The sequence below is a fragment of the Solenopsis invicta genome, unplaced genomic scaffold (assembly GCF_016802725.1).
Source record: "Solenopsis invicta isolate M01_SB unplaced genomic scaffold, UNIL_Sinv_3.0 scaffold_323, whole genome shotgun sequence".
In the NCBI taxonomy this organism is placed as follows: domain Eukaryota; kingdom Metazoa; phylum Arthropoda; class Insecta; order Hymenoptera; family Formicidae; genus Solenopsis; species Solenopsis invicta.
This window is the reverse complement of record NW_024105273.1, coordinates 15,175-29,547: the sequence shown is the minus strand read 5'-3', so window position 1 is coordinate 29,547 and position 14,373 is coordinate 15,175. Positions and strand designations below refer to the sequence as shown.

Genomic DNA, 14,373 nt, shown 5'->3' with positions numbered 1-14,373 from the left:
GTACACGAGTGTCCCGTTTGACCACGTTGCGATTGACCACAGCCATTTAGAGCGGCTTGTGCTTAGAGTTTTATATGACAACCACAATGTCAAAAGGTACCCTTGTAGTACCATGTCATGTCACCATATCTGAGCGCGCGAAATGTCAGCTATGTGATTCGTAAATTTTAATCGCGAATAATTTAAAAATCATTGTATCCTTGACATTTTTGTATTAGAACTTTTTTCTTAGAAAGTTCCAAGGAATCCGCTCTTAAAAGGAGATCCGAGCTTTCTGGGACACCCTGTATATATGCTATTAAAGATTACTTTCCTTTTAATAAACACAGTCGACGCAAGCATCATTCTATTCTTTATTCATTTAATGAATAACAAAGATTAAACGACATTGGGGTTAACTGTGTTAACTAAAAGAAAAGTAGCCACAGTATTAATGTGATATAATCATTAAAATAAGTACCTCGTCATACAATATCCTGCCTTTTTCACTTTTTAAGTAATATCCTTCTGTTAAGAGCAACGTTCTATCTACTTATGTTTATGGATTTTAACCCTTAAACACGTAAGTGGATCTGAGAGACCCCATATGAAGTTTCGAACGCTTGCTGTGTGAAGACGGAATGAGATAGGAAGTTCGGACCAAGACGTAAAAAAAGTTTGAAATCTCCTCTTACGATTGATATGGTTGATCAACTTTTTTGGTCAACTAGAATTCGAACCGCACAGCAGCAAAGTTTTGTTAGGGTGAATGCGACCCATATAGAGTGTAAGTCAAACTCTTTTTGTGAGTATTTTATATAAAAAAACTGGACAAAATACGTTTGAACAGGTCGATTTGCAGATGTTACTCGAATATACTCTGTCTAAAGTTGGAATACTATAAAATGTTGTAGAAAAGAGTTTTTCCGAAATATATCATAAAACACATCAATTTTCAATTTTAGACACGATTTAATCAAAAATACCTCATATTCGAGTTGTTACATAGGTACATTTTTTAATGGAAATTACAATGATTAGTAATTTAATTAATTTAATAGAAATTAGAATAATTTCTTTTGAAAGTATGAATCTTTAGCTTTAAAACGTCGTATTGTAAAGTTCTTAAAAGTTTTTTGTTGCAAAGATATGTTTTTTTTTAAGTGGATTTTTAGATGCCGAAAAATACCTCATATTCTCCATGTTACATAATTATAATTTTTAAAAGAAATGACTTTGCCAAATTTTATTTTAAAAGTGTGACTTTTTAGCTTTAAAACGGCGTATTTGAAAGTCCTTAAACGTTTTTTGTTGCGAAGATATGATTTTTGGAAAGAAAAGTGGATTTTTGACCAATTTCTTATTTTTGCTTAATGGTTTTCCCTGTATAACTTCACAATAAATTATTTTTTCGGCAATGCCGATTGTGCAGTCACACTCCTGATATTCTGAACTTTCATTAAAAAAAAAAAATTGTAGAAAAATATTGATTGTAATCAAAGTTATAGCTTCTCAAAGTTGAAAAAGTCTGTCAGACCCGAAAGTGTGTTTCCGTATTTTACAGGATCGGTGTGTTTAAGGGTTAACGTAACGACCAATAAGTTCTAATCGTTTCATTAATCATAAACTGCGAGTATGTAGAAAGTGGTGACTTCTCAGTTTGGAAAATTTCCCCATGGACAGAATCAAAGTCCTTGGGTGTACAGAAAACCTATCCATTTTTATCTGCATTGTATCCGTCGCGATTTCTGTCAATTTTTGTCTACGATTATGTACAGAAGATCTATCTGTTTCTATCTGCATTGTGTCCGACGCGATTTCTATCCGCATCTATCTGCGATTACGTTCAGAAAGAACGGACTTAATATATATTACTTGTGACAAAAATTATAAAAAAAAAATTTTAATCTTAATCTTAATCTTAATCTTTTATTAACCTTTGTGCCCAAAAGCCAATAATAAAAAAAACATACAATAGTTTTTAAATGTGATTTTTGTTTGTACACATTTTTTTATCTAAATTAACATTTTTATATTTTAATAATTAATTAAATAGTTTGTAATTTCACAAATTTTACCAACTTGGAAATATTCTTTTATCCACTTACATTTAACGATCTTTGTTTGCTCTTTTAGTTGTGCTTTCAAGTTTTTTATACTAGTATGTGTTTCATCACCTTCTATAAAAACATGCGTAACAGAATTATCAATCTTGCGTTTAACTATATCCGACATAAAATGAAATTTAAATTTAGCGTAACACGATTGATTGTAAAAGTATCCAATTACATCTCTAAATATTGAATACGGCGACGTATCCTCAAACAATGCCTTAATTGTCCATCTTTTTCATTTGCTTTATAGTCAACTGGTTATTCGTGAACATCTGTTCTGCAATTACACAAAAATTATAGAAGTGAAGAAAAATACAATAGTGTTTATATATTTATATACCTTTGTTTGTGTCTTTTTTCGTTTCTTCGAATTTCGTGTCACTTATTCGTGTATACATATTTTTTATTTTATAAATACGCTGAATCGCTGTCTTTTTCTCCAGGTATCCAAAAACGTGGCTGCGCAATCTATCCGCGTAATATTAGTGACGCGTCGTCAAGGATACACGAATAAGTGACACGAAATTCGAAAAAATGGAAAAGGACAAAAACGGAGGTACATAAACTAATAAGCACTATATTACACTAATAAACACCACATTATCCAACAAACACTATTCTGTAAATTTTGTGTAATTACAGAACAGATGTTTACGGCCGTGAACGCGTATTCAATGAAGCAGGCTGTGAAAAACGGAGCAGACGGTGAAAAGGGAGCAACAATGCGATGAAAACTAGCGATCGGGTGTCACACACACACGCACACGCACTCGCACACGCACACGCACACGCACACGCACACTCACACACACACACACACACACACACACACACACACACACACACACACACACACACACACACACACACACACACACACAGAGAGAGAGAGACGCGTGCGCGCGCGCGCATAAAGCCGTGCACGTACGTGTTATGTGGTGTGTCTATATATTTATCACTTTTTACTGTTTCTATATATAGAAATAAACTGTAGGAGCACTGAAAATTATATAAATATTACAAAAAAAATTTTTTTAAATAACTCTATTAGTTTTTGAAACAATTGTTAAAATATAATCTATAAATGTATTCTGTGTTTGAATAGTCTGTACTAATCCTTCCCCTCCCTCTCCTAACATTTACTGATTGATTGACTTTTTTAGTTTTCATTGTCAATTTTATCGAAATAATTTATTGTTACATGACTACTGTTAACCGAGAGGTTTCTGGATGGATGCCACGTGCGTGTTGGGCACTTTGCCGACGTTTCGCAAACATTGCAGCTTGCATCATCAGAGCTGAGAGCTCCAATATTGAGCTCCCTTCGGTTGTGGTAGTCCTTATATATCCCCGTTGCGCCCAATAGGGGTTGGGGTGGGGAGTTTGACTTGGTCAACCAATCGGAGCGTTTTGATTGACCGGCCGGTCAATTAAAAAACCCGGGAGAACAGTATGCCAAATAGGATTTACTTGAAGGCCTTTGTCGCGATTGAGGTTGTCAGGATGTTTCAAGATTTCCAGACCTTCTCGATATTTTCTAGCAAAGTAGCCTTGTGACGGGGCCAACATGGTAGACTTATCATACTGCACGGCATGTCCAGTCTCCATCCAATGTTCCGCCAAGGCTGATTGTGAAAAGTGGCTGTATTTGGCACACCTCTGGTGTTCCGTGTACTGATCTTTCTCCCGGTTTCTCCTATGTATACTTTTCCGCAGACGCAAGGTATCTTGTACACACCTGGTGTTTCCAGGCTTGGTCTTTGATCCTTGGGGTTAGGGAGTAATTGAGCAATTTTCTTCTGGAGTTTGAAGATTACTCTGATGTTATGCTTACTCAAAATTCTGCCTATGCGCTCTGTTGTACGTTGAAGATACGGAAGGACAGCCGTCATTTTATTTTCTCTTTCTTCATCCAGATTTTCGGTGTCGTTGGGACTGGAGATCTTGTTCTTCAATCTCTTGGTTATCTGATTAATGTTCTTGCTGTTGTACCCATTCCTAGTCAAGGTCTGATTAAGATGTTGTAACTTCTCATCTAGGAACGTTGGTTCAGAAACTGCTCTGTATACCAATGAGCTGATAACTGAATTCTTTTGTGAAGGATGGTGATGGGAGGTTGCGTGAAGATATCGGTCAGTGTGGGTTGGTTTTCAGTAAACCCGATAGCCTAAGGTACCATCTCCGTTTCTTCGAACCAACACGTCTAGGAAGGGAATTTGGTTTTCCTGTTCTACCTCCATTATAAACTTAATGTTTTGTTGTTGGGCGTTGAGAAAAGCGAGAAAGGGTGGGAGAGTTTCTTTGCCGTGGCTCCATATAACAAATGTGTCATCTACGTATCGGTCCACGTGGAAGGTTTGAGAGGTGCGTTTTTCAGAATTTTGTCTTCGAGATGTTCCATGAAAATGTTCGCAATAATGGGTAAAACAGGGTATCCCATTGCTACTCCAGAGGTTTGTTCAAAGAACTCTTCTTGAAATTGGAAATAGGTCGAGGTTAGGCAATGTTCTATTAGTGGGACAAAGTTGGCCGGCAGTTTGTCAGACTTTTTGATAATGTCCAACGTATCATGGACCGGGACATTTGTGAACAATGAAACTGCATCAAAACTTACCAGGATGTCATTGGTTGTCGTTTTGATCTTTGTAATTTTGTTCACAAAATCAATAGAATTCTTGATGTGAGATCCATTGTGACCAGTAAGTTTTTGAAGTGGTTTGGTGAAGTAGCGGGCCAATTGGTAGGAGGGTCTTCCGATATTACTGATGATAGGGCAAAAAGGGACCGATTCCTTGTAAATCTTGGGGAGGCCGTAGAATCTGGGAGCCGACGATTTCCGGGGAGTAAGGTATTTGATAATTTCAGGAGGGAGGCCTGAATTCTTGAGCAGAACGGATGTTTTTTTCTCTATGGTGAATGTTGGGTTCCGTTTCAGTTTTCCATAAACGCTGCAATCCGAGAGCATAACATTGATCTTATTACAGTAAACTTTTTTGTCTATTACTACTGTGGCATTTCCTTTATCCGCCGGTAGAATTAGAATGTTGTTGTTCTGTCTCAAATTCCGGAGTGCCAAGCGTTCTTCTCTGCTGATATTTTGGCTAGGTTGTTTAGCCTTGCGGAGGATGTTGACTGCTCGTTGTCTACTGTCGTTGCTTGCTTCGGGTGGGAGGTGGAAGATAGCCGTCTCAATTCGGTTCTTAAGTCAATTTTTAGTAACATTGTCAATCGATAGAATATATTTAAATATATTTGTAACTTTTTTATTTTTGCAATCTACTCTTTATTTATAAAGTTATAGCAATTTTAAAACACAGTCGAGCGTCTGATCATTTGAACGCTCCGGAATTGCCCGAGATTATCCGAACTCGAAAATGACGTCACGATGTTGTTGCTGAAAACATAGTATGTATGCACATAGTACTTAATACAGCTGTATGCTCAATTTTTATTTAATTTAAACTGCTGTATTGTTATTACAACAAATAAACATGAATTATCGATGGTGTTCTTGTGCAAAAATATTACAAAAAGTGCACCCGCTAAAGTATTTGTGACTACGCGAAGAAGTAATAAGGTAGTTGTGGTTTCGATTGGCTCGACGTCCGCATGAATCAACAAAATCAAATTATTTTTGTTGTGATGATCATTTTGTTGTAAATATTCAATATCAAACCATTATTTCCATTAGTATCTCTATTTCTAAAGTTTTGAGGCTAGGTTATGAGAATAGTATCTAAGAATGATATGTTATACAAATAATTCTTTAGTTGATATTTTCTAACTAAAAGATGACATGGAAAATTATATTTGTTTCTCTTCAATGGGTGAGCCTATAAAAATGAAATCTGGAGTTATGCCACATATTTTTTCCTGTCAACTCGATAGAGAACGAACTGCAAATTATTCCTTTCGTCTTACTGACAATGAGATACGAAAGAGGTTACTGATATTTTGGCTGCAGAATACTCTTCGTTTGATGTTAGAAATAAATGAACTTACATTGCAGCTTTTGCATTTTCTAACTTCAGTAGCGTTGAATTTGTCATTTTCCTTAATAAACTCACAAACTATAAATACGTCTATTTTAAACAAATTTGTTAAATCAGCTTTAATAAAACCTGATTCTAAAATATTTGCTATATTTGAAACTACTTTTTGTTTATAATTTGATAATAATAATTGTGCGAAACTATCACACAGCAGAAGGCTCGAAGCACGCGGAAAAGGAACAACATCGTGACGTCACACCAATAGCGATGCGTTTTCATCCATTTGAATTTCTATGAATATTTGAACTTTATTATTAAAAAAATATAAACAAATTAACTGATTTTATTTTAATAAATCGTTATCATAGTACTTATATTTTGATAAAACAATTAAATTTTCCAATTCAAAAATTTATTTACGAACCCAATTTGGCTGATAATTTCTTCCATAGGAATGCTTGTGAGGGTGACAACAAAACTGTGTCTTTTTGAAAGTACAGATACTTCAGATAGGGACAGTACGTGACTGCTGAGGTTCTTCACTGTGTGTGTTGGAAGTGGGGATTCAGCCTGTTGAGAGATCTTCTTGTATTTCTCCTTCTGTTTTTGTTTTCTCACCTTGATAGAACGGACGGCCTGTTCGTGTGTAATATGGTCCAGTGTTTGCCAGCTCCGGCTTTAGTGAGTCAGCAAGCAAGAGGTGTAATCCAAGAAACTTTTGGGAGGTACTGGCTATACTTCTTTTGGTTGCCGAGATCCTTTCCTTGACTTACCGTAAAGATGCTTGTCGAAGGATAACTTTTGCCTGGATGGAGGTAGGCAAAGCAAAATGTAGCAATTTATTGTTACATGACTATTGTTTATTTCTTCATTAATGAAAACATGTATATTCATTACATTAGATACAATTAAGAAGAGATGTGTGGCTTCCAAAATCTACATATGATGCTGCTGTCTGTAACACACGATCTCGTTCAATGATTGTAAAAAATCTTGCAATTGCCGTCTTTGTGTTAAAGGTGCTACAAAATTCCAATATTACAAGAACAAAATGTAACAAGTTTAAAAATATGAAAACCAAACCAAAATTAGATGAGAGGAAGATTCTTGCTATTGGATGTATAATTGTAAAAAAATATAGTTTTTAAATTTTAATTTTTATGTTAAATTTAAAATATTAAATTAAACATAATCCGTATAAGAACTCGAAGATTTTTATGCTCATATAGATATTAAAATAACGCTATTTTGAAGTATGTACTTATTTTTTCTACTTAACCTAAGTGATATATTATCGTTGTATTTTCATTCAAAAAACTTATTACAATCTTAACTTTTAAACACATCGATCCTGTAAAATACAGAAACACATTTTCGGGTCTGGGAGACTTTTTTAACTTTGAGAAGCTATAACTTTGATTACAATCAATATTTTTCTACAATTTACTTTTTAATGAAAGTTTAGAATCTCAGTGCACAATCGGCATTGCCGAAAAATAATTTATTGTGAAGTTATAAAGGAAAAACCATTAAGCAAAAATGAGAAATTGGTCAAAAATCTACTTTTCCGTGAAAAAAAACATATCTTTGCAACAAAAAACTTTTAAGGACTTTCAAATATGGCGTTTTAAAGCTAAAGAGTCACATTTTCAAAATAAAATTTGGCAGTCATTTTTTTTTTTGAAAAATATAATTATGTAGTATGGAGAATATGAAGTATTTTTGAGTATCTAAAAATCCACTTTAAAAAAAAATCATATCTTTGTAACAAAAAACTTTTAAAGACTTTACAATGCGGCGTTTGAAAGCTAAAGATTCACACTTAAAAAAAAATTATATCATTGTCATTTCTATTAGAAAATGTATTCATGTAACAAGACGAATATGAAGTATTTTTTGATTAAATCATGTCTAAAATTGAAAATTGATGTGTTTCATGATATATTTCGGAAAAACTCTCTTTGCTACACCTACAGCATTTCATAGTATTCCAACTTTAGACAGAGTATATGTGAGTAACATCCCCGTACCGATCTGTTTACGTATTTTGTCCAGCTTTTTTATGTAAAATACTCACAAAAACAGTTTTACTTACACACTATATGGATCGTATTGACTCTAACAAAACTTTGCTGCCGTGCCGTTCGAATTCTATTTGATCAAAAAAGTTGATCAACCATATCAATCAAAAGAGATTTCAAACTTCTTTACTTAGTTCGAATCTCATATCTTATTCTGTTTTTACACAGGAAGCGTTCAAAACTTCATATGGGGTCTCTCAGACCCATTTACGTGTTTAAGGGTTAACCCAAATGTATGTACTTAAAAAATATAACGATATCTATAAATTGTGTAATCTAATTTAAACTAAATGATATATATTTTTCTCAGAAATGTAAAAAATTTTTAAATTAAGCTTATTATAATATAAAGGAAAAATATTTAAAATAATTGTATCTTGATAAAAATTTTTTCATAATTTTTATGTAATTTTTCAAAATATCAAGAGGCGCGGTCGCGTCTCGTGCCAATTTAAAAAAAAAAAACAAAAAGAAAGCGAAAAAGACCGAGCGTCTCTCTTACGCGAGTCAGCGAGTTCAAGCATAATAAGATTAACAGATCTCAGTAACGGCTGAACCGATCAAGTTCTGAGTAGTCTCCATCGATAGCTTGGGAACGAATTGCATAATAAAAATGTTTTTATTTTTTCTCCCCGTGCCCTACGAGCGAAGATATCGCGATGCATTCTTTTCGACATTTTTGTGTTAAGAAACGTCATTGTTTTCATTATCGTCGTCATCGCCTTCAAGAATTCTCCCTTTCATATTTTCGACACATATTGGCGCTGGCACATACATTAGTTAACTGTATGCGATTGTATACTTGTGGTGTATGTGATGTAGTACTTTATATACTTCTTGACATCATGGCCGCCGTGACAGATTTTCTAGCCAGATTATTCGTCAATCGTCAACAATAATAATCTCGGTTCGCGGGACAGTTTGACACTTTTTTAATTAAATTCGTCCGTTTCGTGTAAACCCGCGATCAAATTGATCGATCGAGTCTATTCATCAATAGGAGGTCTCAGGTAAGTTATTATATATTTATTTATTTTTATATATACGTTAATCAATTTATTTTTTGTTTTTGTAAATATAACAGAATGTTAGTGTTATTAGAAAAATATGTTTGTTTCATGTAGTTTATACATGAAATTGCATGAACATTCTAGTATTTTAAATTATCTTGAATTAAATATATTTTTTTTATCTTTCTTTCTCATTATTATCTATTATTCAAGTATGTACTTTATTACTAATGATGTTATTTTATTTTAAATGGAAAACAAGGTCACGTAGCAGTTTTTGACTGAGTATGTAACATGATGTTGCATGGTTATCTGGAAACTTTGCTGTAGCGCAGGATTGGATTTATGTATAATACAACAATCAGGAAATATTATGCTTGTCAGTGGATCAAAGAATGGTCACATGGCTTGGTTGGATATATCCACATAGGCAAGCTAAACGCTCGTTATAACTCTAATTTGGAAAGAATATCTGTGAGTTTTGTAAAATTATGTTTATTTATGATTGGTTATGCTATATCTCAGATATTTCAGACTAACAATTGTTAATTTATAATAGGATGATGCAGAATTCAAGTAACACAGTATCACAGGGATACATTAGATACCAGTTAAAATGTACAAAAATATCTGAAATCAGTACAAAATTACCTTTTCAAAAAAAGGTAAAAAGAAGGCGCCAGTTTTTGTGTGTGCGCGCCTAAAAGTCTTAATTTTTTAAATCAAAATAATATGTATTAATATTTTTTACAAAATCTCTTATTCAAACCTAAGTGATATTTACTTAAAATAAATGTCTTAAAATTGTGTAATCTTATAAAAATGATATGCATTTATTTTAAAAAATGTATGAAATCTTTAAAATGCACTTGTTATAAAGAGAATATACTTTACAAAACCCAAGTGGTACTATCTCTGTATTGTCATTGAAAAATCTTCCTATTTTAAAAATTCAAAAACATGGCGCTGCTAGATAGGAAAAGCAATGAGAAAAATGGAATAATTTCTACACAAAACCTAAGTGCTACTATCTCTCTATTATCACAGAAAATCTTTGCTAGTTGTGTACCAGTGTTAAATTTATTGTATTCTTTCTTATGTCTTTTCTGCTTTTCCTATCTAGAAGCGCCATGTTTTTGAATTTTTATATATATTAATGCAAGCAATTATTAAGCTTACGTATACTAAGAACGTGATTGATACAGCCATTAGATTTTAAGGTATAAAGATTTTTGATCGTGAATTATTTTACATCGACATTACTAGTAACAAATGTATTACTTGTAACAAGTTAAAAAAAAAGTAATTAATATAAAAATGTGCAGAACCAATATATACTCTGTTATATATTAAAACACTAATTTAAACATGAAAAATATTTAATGTAAATTATAATAATGCAACATGTTATTTATTTGATAGTTAGCGATTTAACTTGAATGTAAAATATATATTTGTGGGAGATAATGCATAATTTTATTATATTTGAGAAGAGGAAAGATAGAAAAATAAAAGTATTATCAAATTTATGTATTTTTAAAGAAGATACATGAGAGTTAAGCAGATTAATGAAGCAAGCGAGAAAAAAATCTTAAAAAAAATAGAATATTTAATTACTAAATTAAAAAGTATCTTCTTGAAAAAAAATTATTTTTCTCCTCGTCCTCTTCTTCGTCCTCGTCCTCGTCCTCTCCCTCTCCAATAATAATAATTAAAGTTGTCGCTCATATTAAATAGAAAATGGAAAAATCCTCTTTCTCTTCTTTTTCCGCCTTTAGTTCCTCTTCGTCTAGCTGTAAATAAGAGTCTAGATAAAAAAGTCTATATTAGATAGATAAAGAATTAAATTAGAATCAGTACTTACGTTGAGTTGCCACCTAGTTGTTTAATTGAGTAGCGGCAACACGAGAAGCGGCGGTGGTGGTGGCGGCGATGGTGGTGATGGCAGCGGTGGTGGTGGCGGCGGCGGTGGTGGTGGCGGCGGTGGTGGTGGTGGTGGTGGTGGTGGTGATGGTGGTGGCGGCGGTGTCGAGTGGTGGTGGTGGCGGCGGCGGCGGCGGTGGTGGTGGCGGCGGTGGTGGTGGTGGTGGTGGTGGTGGTGGTGGTGAAAGTGGTGATAATGGTGGTGGTGGTGGTAGTGGTGATGGTGGTAGCGACGGCGGCGGCTATGGGATGAAAAGCGGTGACGGTTACGGAACGAAAAGCGGCGGCTACGGGACGAGAAATGGCGGCGGTACAAGGAGCGGCACCAGGAGCAGCGTCGACGTCGACGTCAATGTCCGCGTCGACGTCGATGTCAATGTGTGCATTGGCATCGCCGTAACCATAAGATGTTTTATCTTTTCTAAATTCACTTATATCTATCTGTTCCATGTCAATCTGAATAAAAATTAGAAAAGAAATATATTAAAATTATAGAAAATGTTTTTCGAAAAGTGCACGTGCAACGTAAGGAATATAAGTATCAAGAGGCGCGGTCGCGACTCAGCCTGTTTTTCCTTTCATCAATTTGAATGAACGAAATAATACTTACATCAAGATATTCTTCAGTCATCTTGTCTTGAGTAGGACGTCAAATACGTCCAAGTTCAGGTTCCAAGTTTTAATCAGTTTTTTAGTATTTAATCAGTTTTTCTTCATTAGTACTGAACGTCCAAGTTCAAGTTCCAATTTCAGTTTTAATGGTGTCCGTCTTCTCTTCTAGCACGATTTAACAACGTTGTCCCGGCAGCCGTAATGCAATCGGCACTAACACGAGACACGAGCATGTGCAAACACGTGAATAGCCCGTGGTGGGAGCAGTGCTTCCAAGATGCGTTCCGCTTAGACGCTCACGCTCTGTAAGTTCTTACGCTTTTGAGCGCTATTTTCAATCGTTCCATTTGCTCACCAATGTTCACAAATAAAAAAAAAACAATTTTATTTAAGCGTGTATAAGCGCCTATACGTGCTTAAATAAAATCGTTTCTTTTGATTCGTGAACATTGGTGAGCCTGTGTGAGCGTTGCATACAGTTATGAGCTAAAAGGTTGCAACATATTTTCTTTGACGGTTTTTGGAATGTAGACTTGCTCATCGATCGGCGAACGTAAATGGTTGGATCCACAGGTAAGAACCAATTACGTTCGCCGTTCGATGAGCAAATCTACATTCCAAAAACCATCAAAGAAAATGTTGTAAGAAATTTGCGAGCCGCTGCAAACGCGGCAAGGCAAACGGTTGCCGACCGATGGCGCTAGGTGATCGGCGAAGCGATCGGGAGCGCAAGCTGTCATGCTCCGAAATCATGACTCCGTACGTCATAGCGAACCGTTAGACGACGGGTCAGTAGAATATCTCCACGATAGGACCGTTGGCTCCGAAATCATGCGAACGAGAGATTTCGCGGACTCTGTGCGGAGCGAGCTTGAGAACTGGTCGCGGTCCAAGCCGGAGTCGTGTCGTGCCGAATATGAAGTCGCGTGGAGCTGAACGCTGAATTGTAGAGTTTACTGAGAGTGCCGAAATATAAAAGTGTCGTTGCTGCGCAACCTTGTCGACTTATTCATCCTGCTCCTTTCCCAGGACGTTTTCAGTGCGAATTAAGGTGCCGGGCTCGCAATCGCGCGTAGTGGAGCAGGTGGCCAGAGAGTGGAGCTCGGGCCGGCCTGCAAGGGAATGAGAGACAGAGGTAACAAGTGGTGTCGTGTTGTGTCGTGTCGTGTCGTCCTCGAGAGGAAGTGCAAGGGAAACAATTTAGAAAAAAAAAACTTTAGAGTAACGATCTTTCAACTTCAGAAATGGGATAACTCCCAGGGAGATTACTCCCAGCGCCGTTAGAGAGAGAGTCGGGTTAAACAAATATCTCGTGCCGTCCGTGAAGGAAACGGGCTATTCCCCGTTGACGCGGAAGTGTGAACAGTTTCAAGTCGTTAAGGCGCGGCCCGCGGAAGACCGTTACGGCGATGAGCGAGCGCGTGCGAATTTCGTCGTGTCGACACGCGCCGGCCCCGTGATATCGGGCGTAGCGCGACGCATGAAGCCGGAATACGTCGAGCCGGAGAATCGAGAGTGCGGGTGTGCGCGCAATCCCGAGTCGGAGGAAGTGCAGCGGAGTCCACCGCAAGAGAGTAAGAATAGATCGCGAGAAACTAGAAAATGCGGCGCTAGAAGTGCTGCAAAAGGAGGCGATAGCTTGCGGATTGCCGTTCACTCCGGACCGTGCGGCCTTAATCGAAACAATTCTCTCGTACAGAGAAAGGAACCGCCTGCCTCCTCCGAGTGTCGGGGCTGGCGACAGGGCCGAAAGTCAAGACCACGGCAAAGAGCCTCGAGCAGATATTGGAAAACATCGAAACAGATATCGGGATAGAGGGAAAGAGAAAAATAGTCGAAATAATTTCGGAAATTGAACAAACGGACGTAGCGCCGATCGATGACGGTTACGCCAAGAGGGTGCATCTTAAGGATGACTCGGTCTATGCGTTTGCTCCCCGCCGCTTCGCGCACGGCGAGCGGATGCAGATGCGAGATATCGTTGATGATCTGCTGGCGCACGGTATCGTCCAGCCGAGCATCTCGCCGTATTGCGGCAGGGTGATCACTGTCCGAAAGAAAAATGGCACCATCAGGATGTGCGTCGATTTGCGACCACTGAATAGTCGCGTACTTAAACAAAAATATCCCTTTCCTCGGATTGAAGTGTGCTTATCGCGATTAACGGGAAAAGTTATCTTTACGCTTCTGGATTTAAGGGACGGATTCCATCAGATTCCGGTCCACCGAGACAGCATGAAATACTTTAGCTTCGCGACGCCGGACGGGCAATTTGAGTACAAGTACCTGCCATTCGGGAATTCCGAAGCCCCAGCGGAATTCCAGAAGCGACTGATGCAAATTCTTAATCCGTTAATTTGACAAGAAAAATTAATTGTGTACATGGACGATATATTGATCGCGTCCGAGACAGTAAAGGAAAACTTAGCAACCTTGAAAAAAGTTTTGTTTATTTTGAGAAGATATCGGTTTGAGCTGAATTATGAAAAGTGCCTTTTTCTTAAGAAAGAAATCGAATTTCTCGGGTACGTAATATCCGGGAGGAGGATCAAGCTGAGCGCGCGGCACACCGAGGCGATCCGAAATTATAAAAAGCCGTCGAATGTACACGAGGTACAGCGATGGTTAAGGCTAGCTAACTACTTTCGGAAATTCATTAAAG

At 36.8% G+C, this 14,373-nt stretch overlaps 1 protein-coding gene across 1 annotated transcript; it reads left to right on the top strand.

Moving 5' to 3' along the window:
- Nucleotides 1–11,912: 11,912 nt before the first annotated feature.
- LOC120359905 lies at nucleotides 11,913–14,072 on the top strand. Its single transcript, XM_039459348.1, has 3 exons — nucleotides 11,913–12,016; nucleotides 12,954–13,285; nucleotides 13,411–14,072. The coding sequence occupies exons 1-3, from the start codon at nucleotides 11,913–11,915 to the stop codon at nucleotides 14,070–14,072; spliced, it is 1,098 nt and encodes a 365-aa protein (XP_039315282.1).
- The last annotated feature ends 301 nt before the right edge of the window (nucleotides 14,073–14,373 follow it).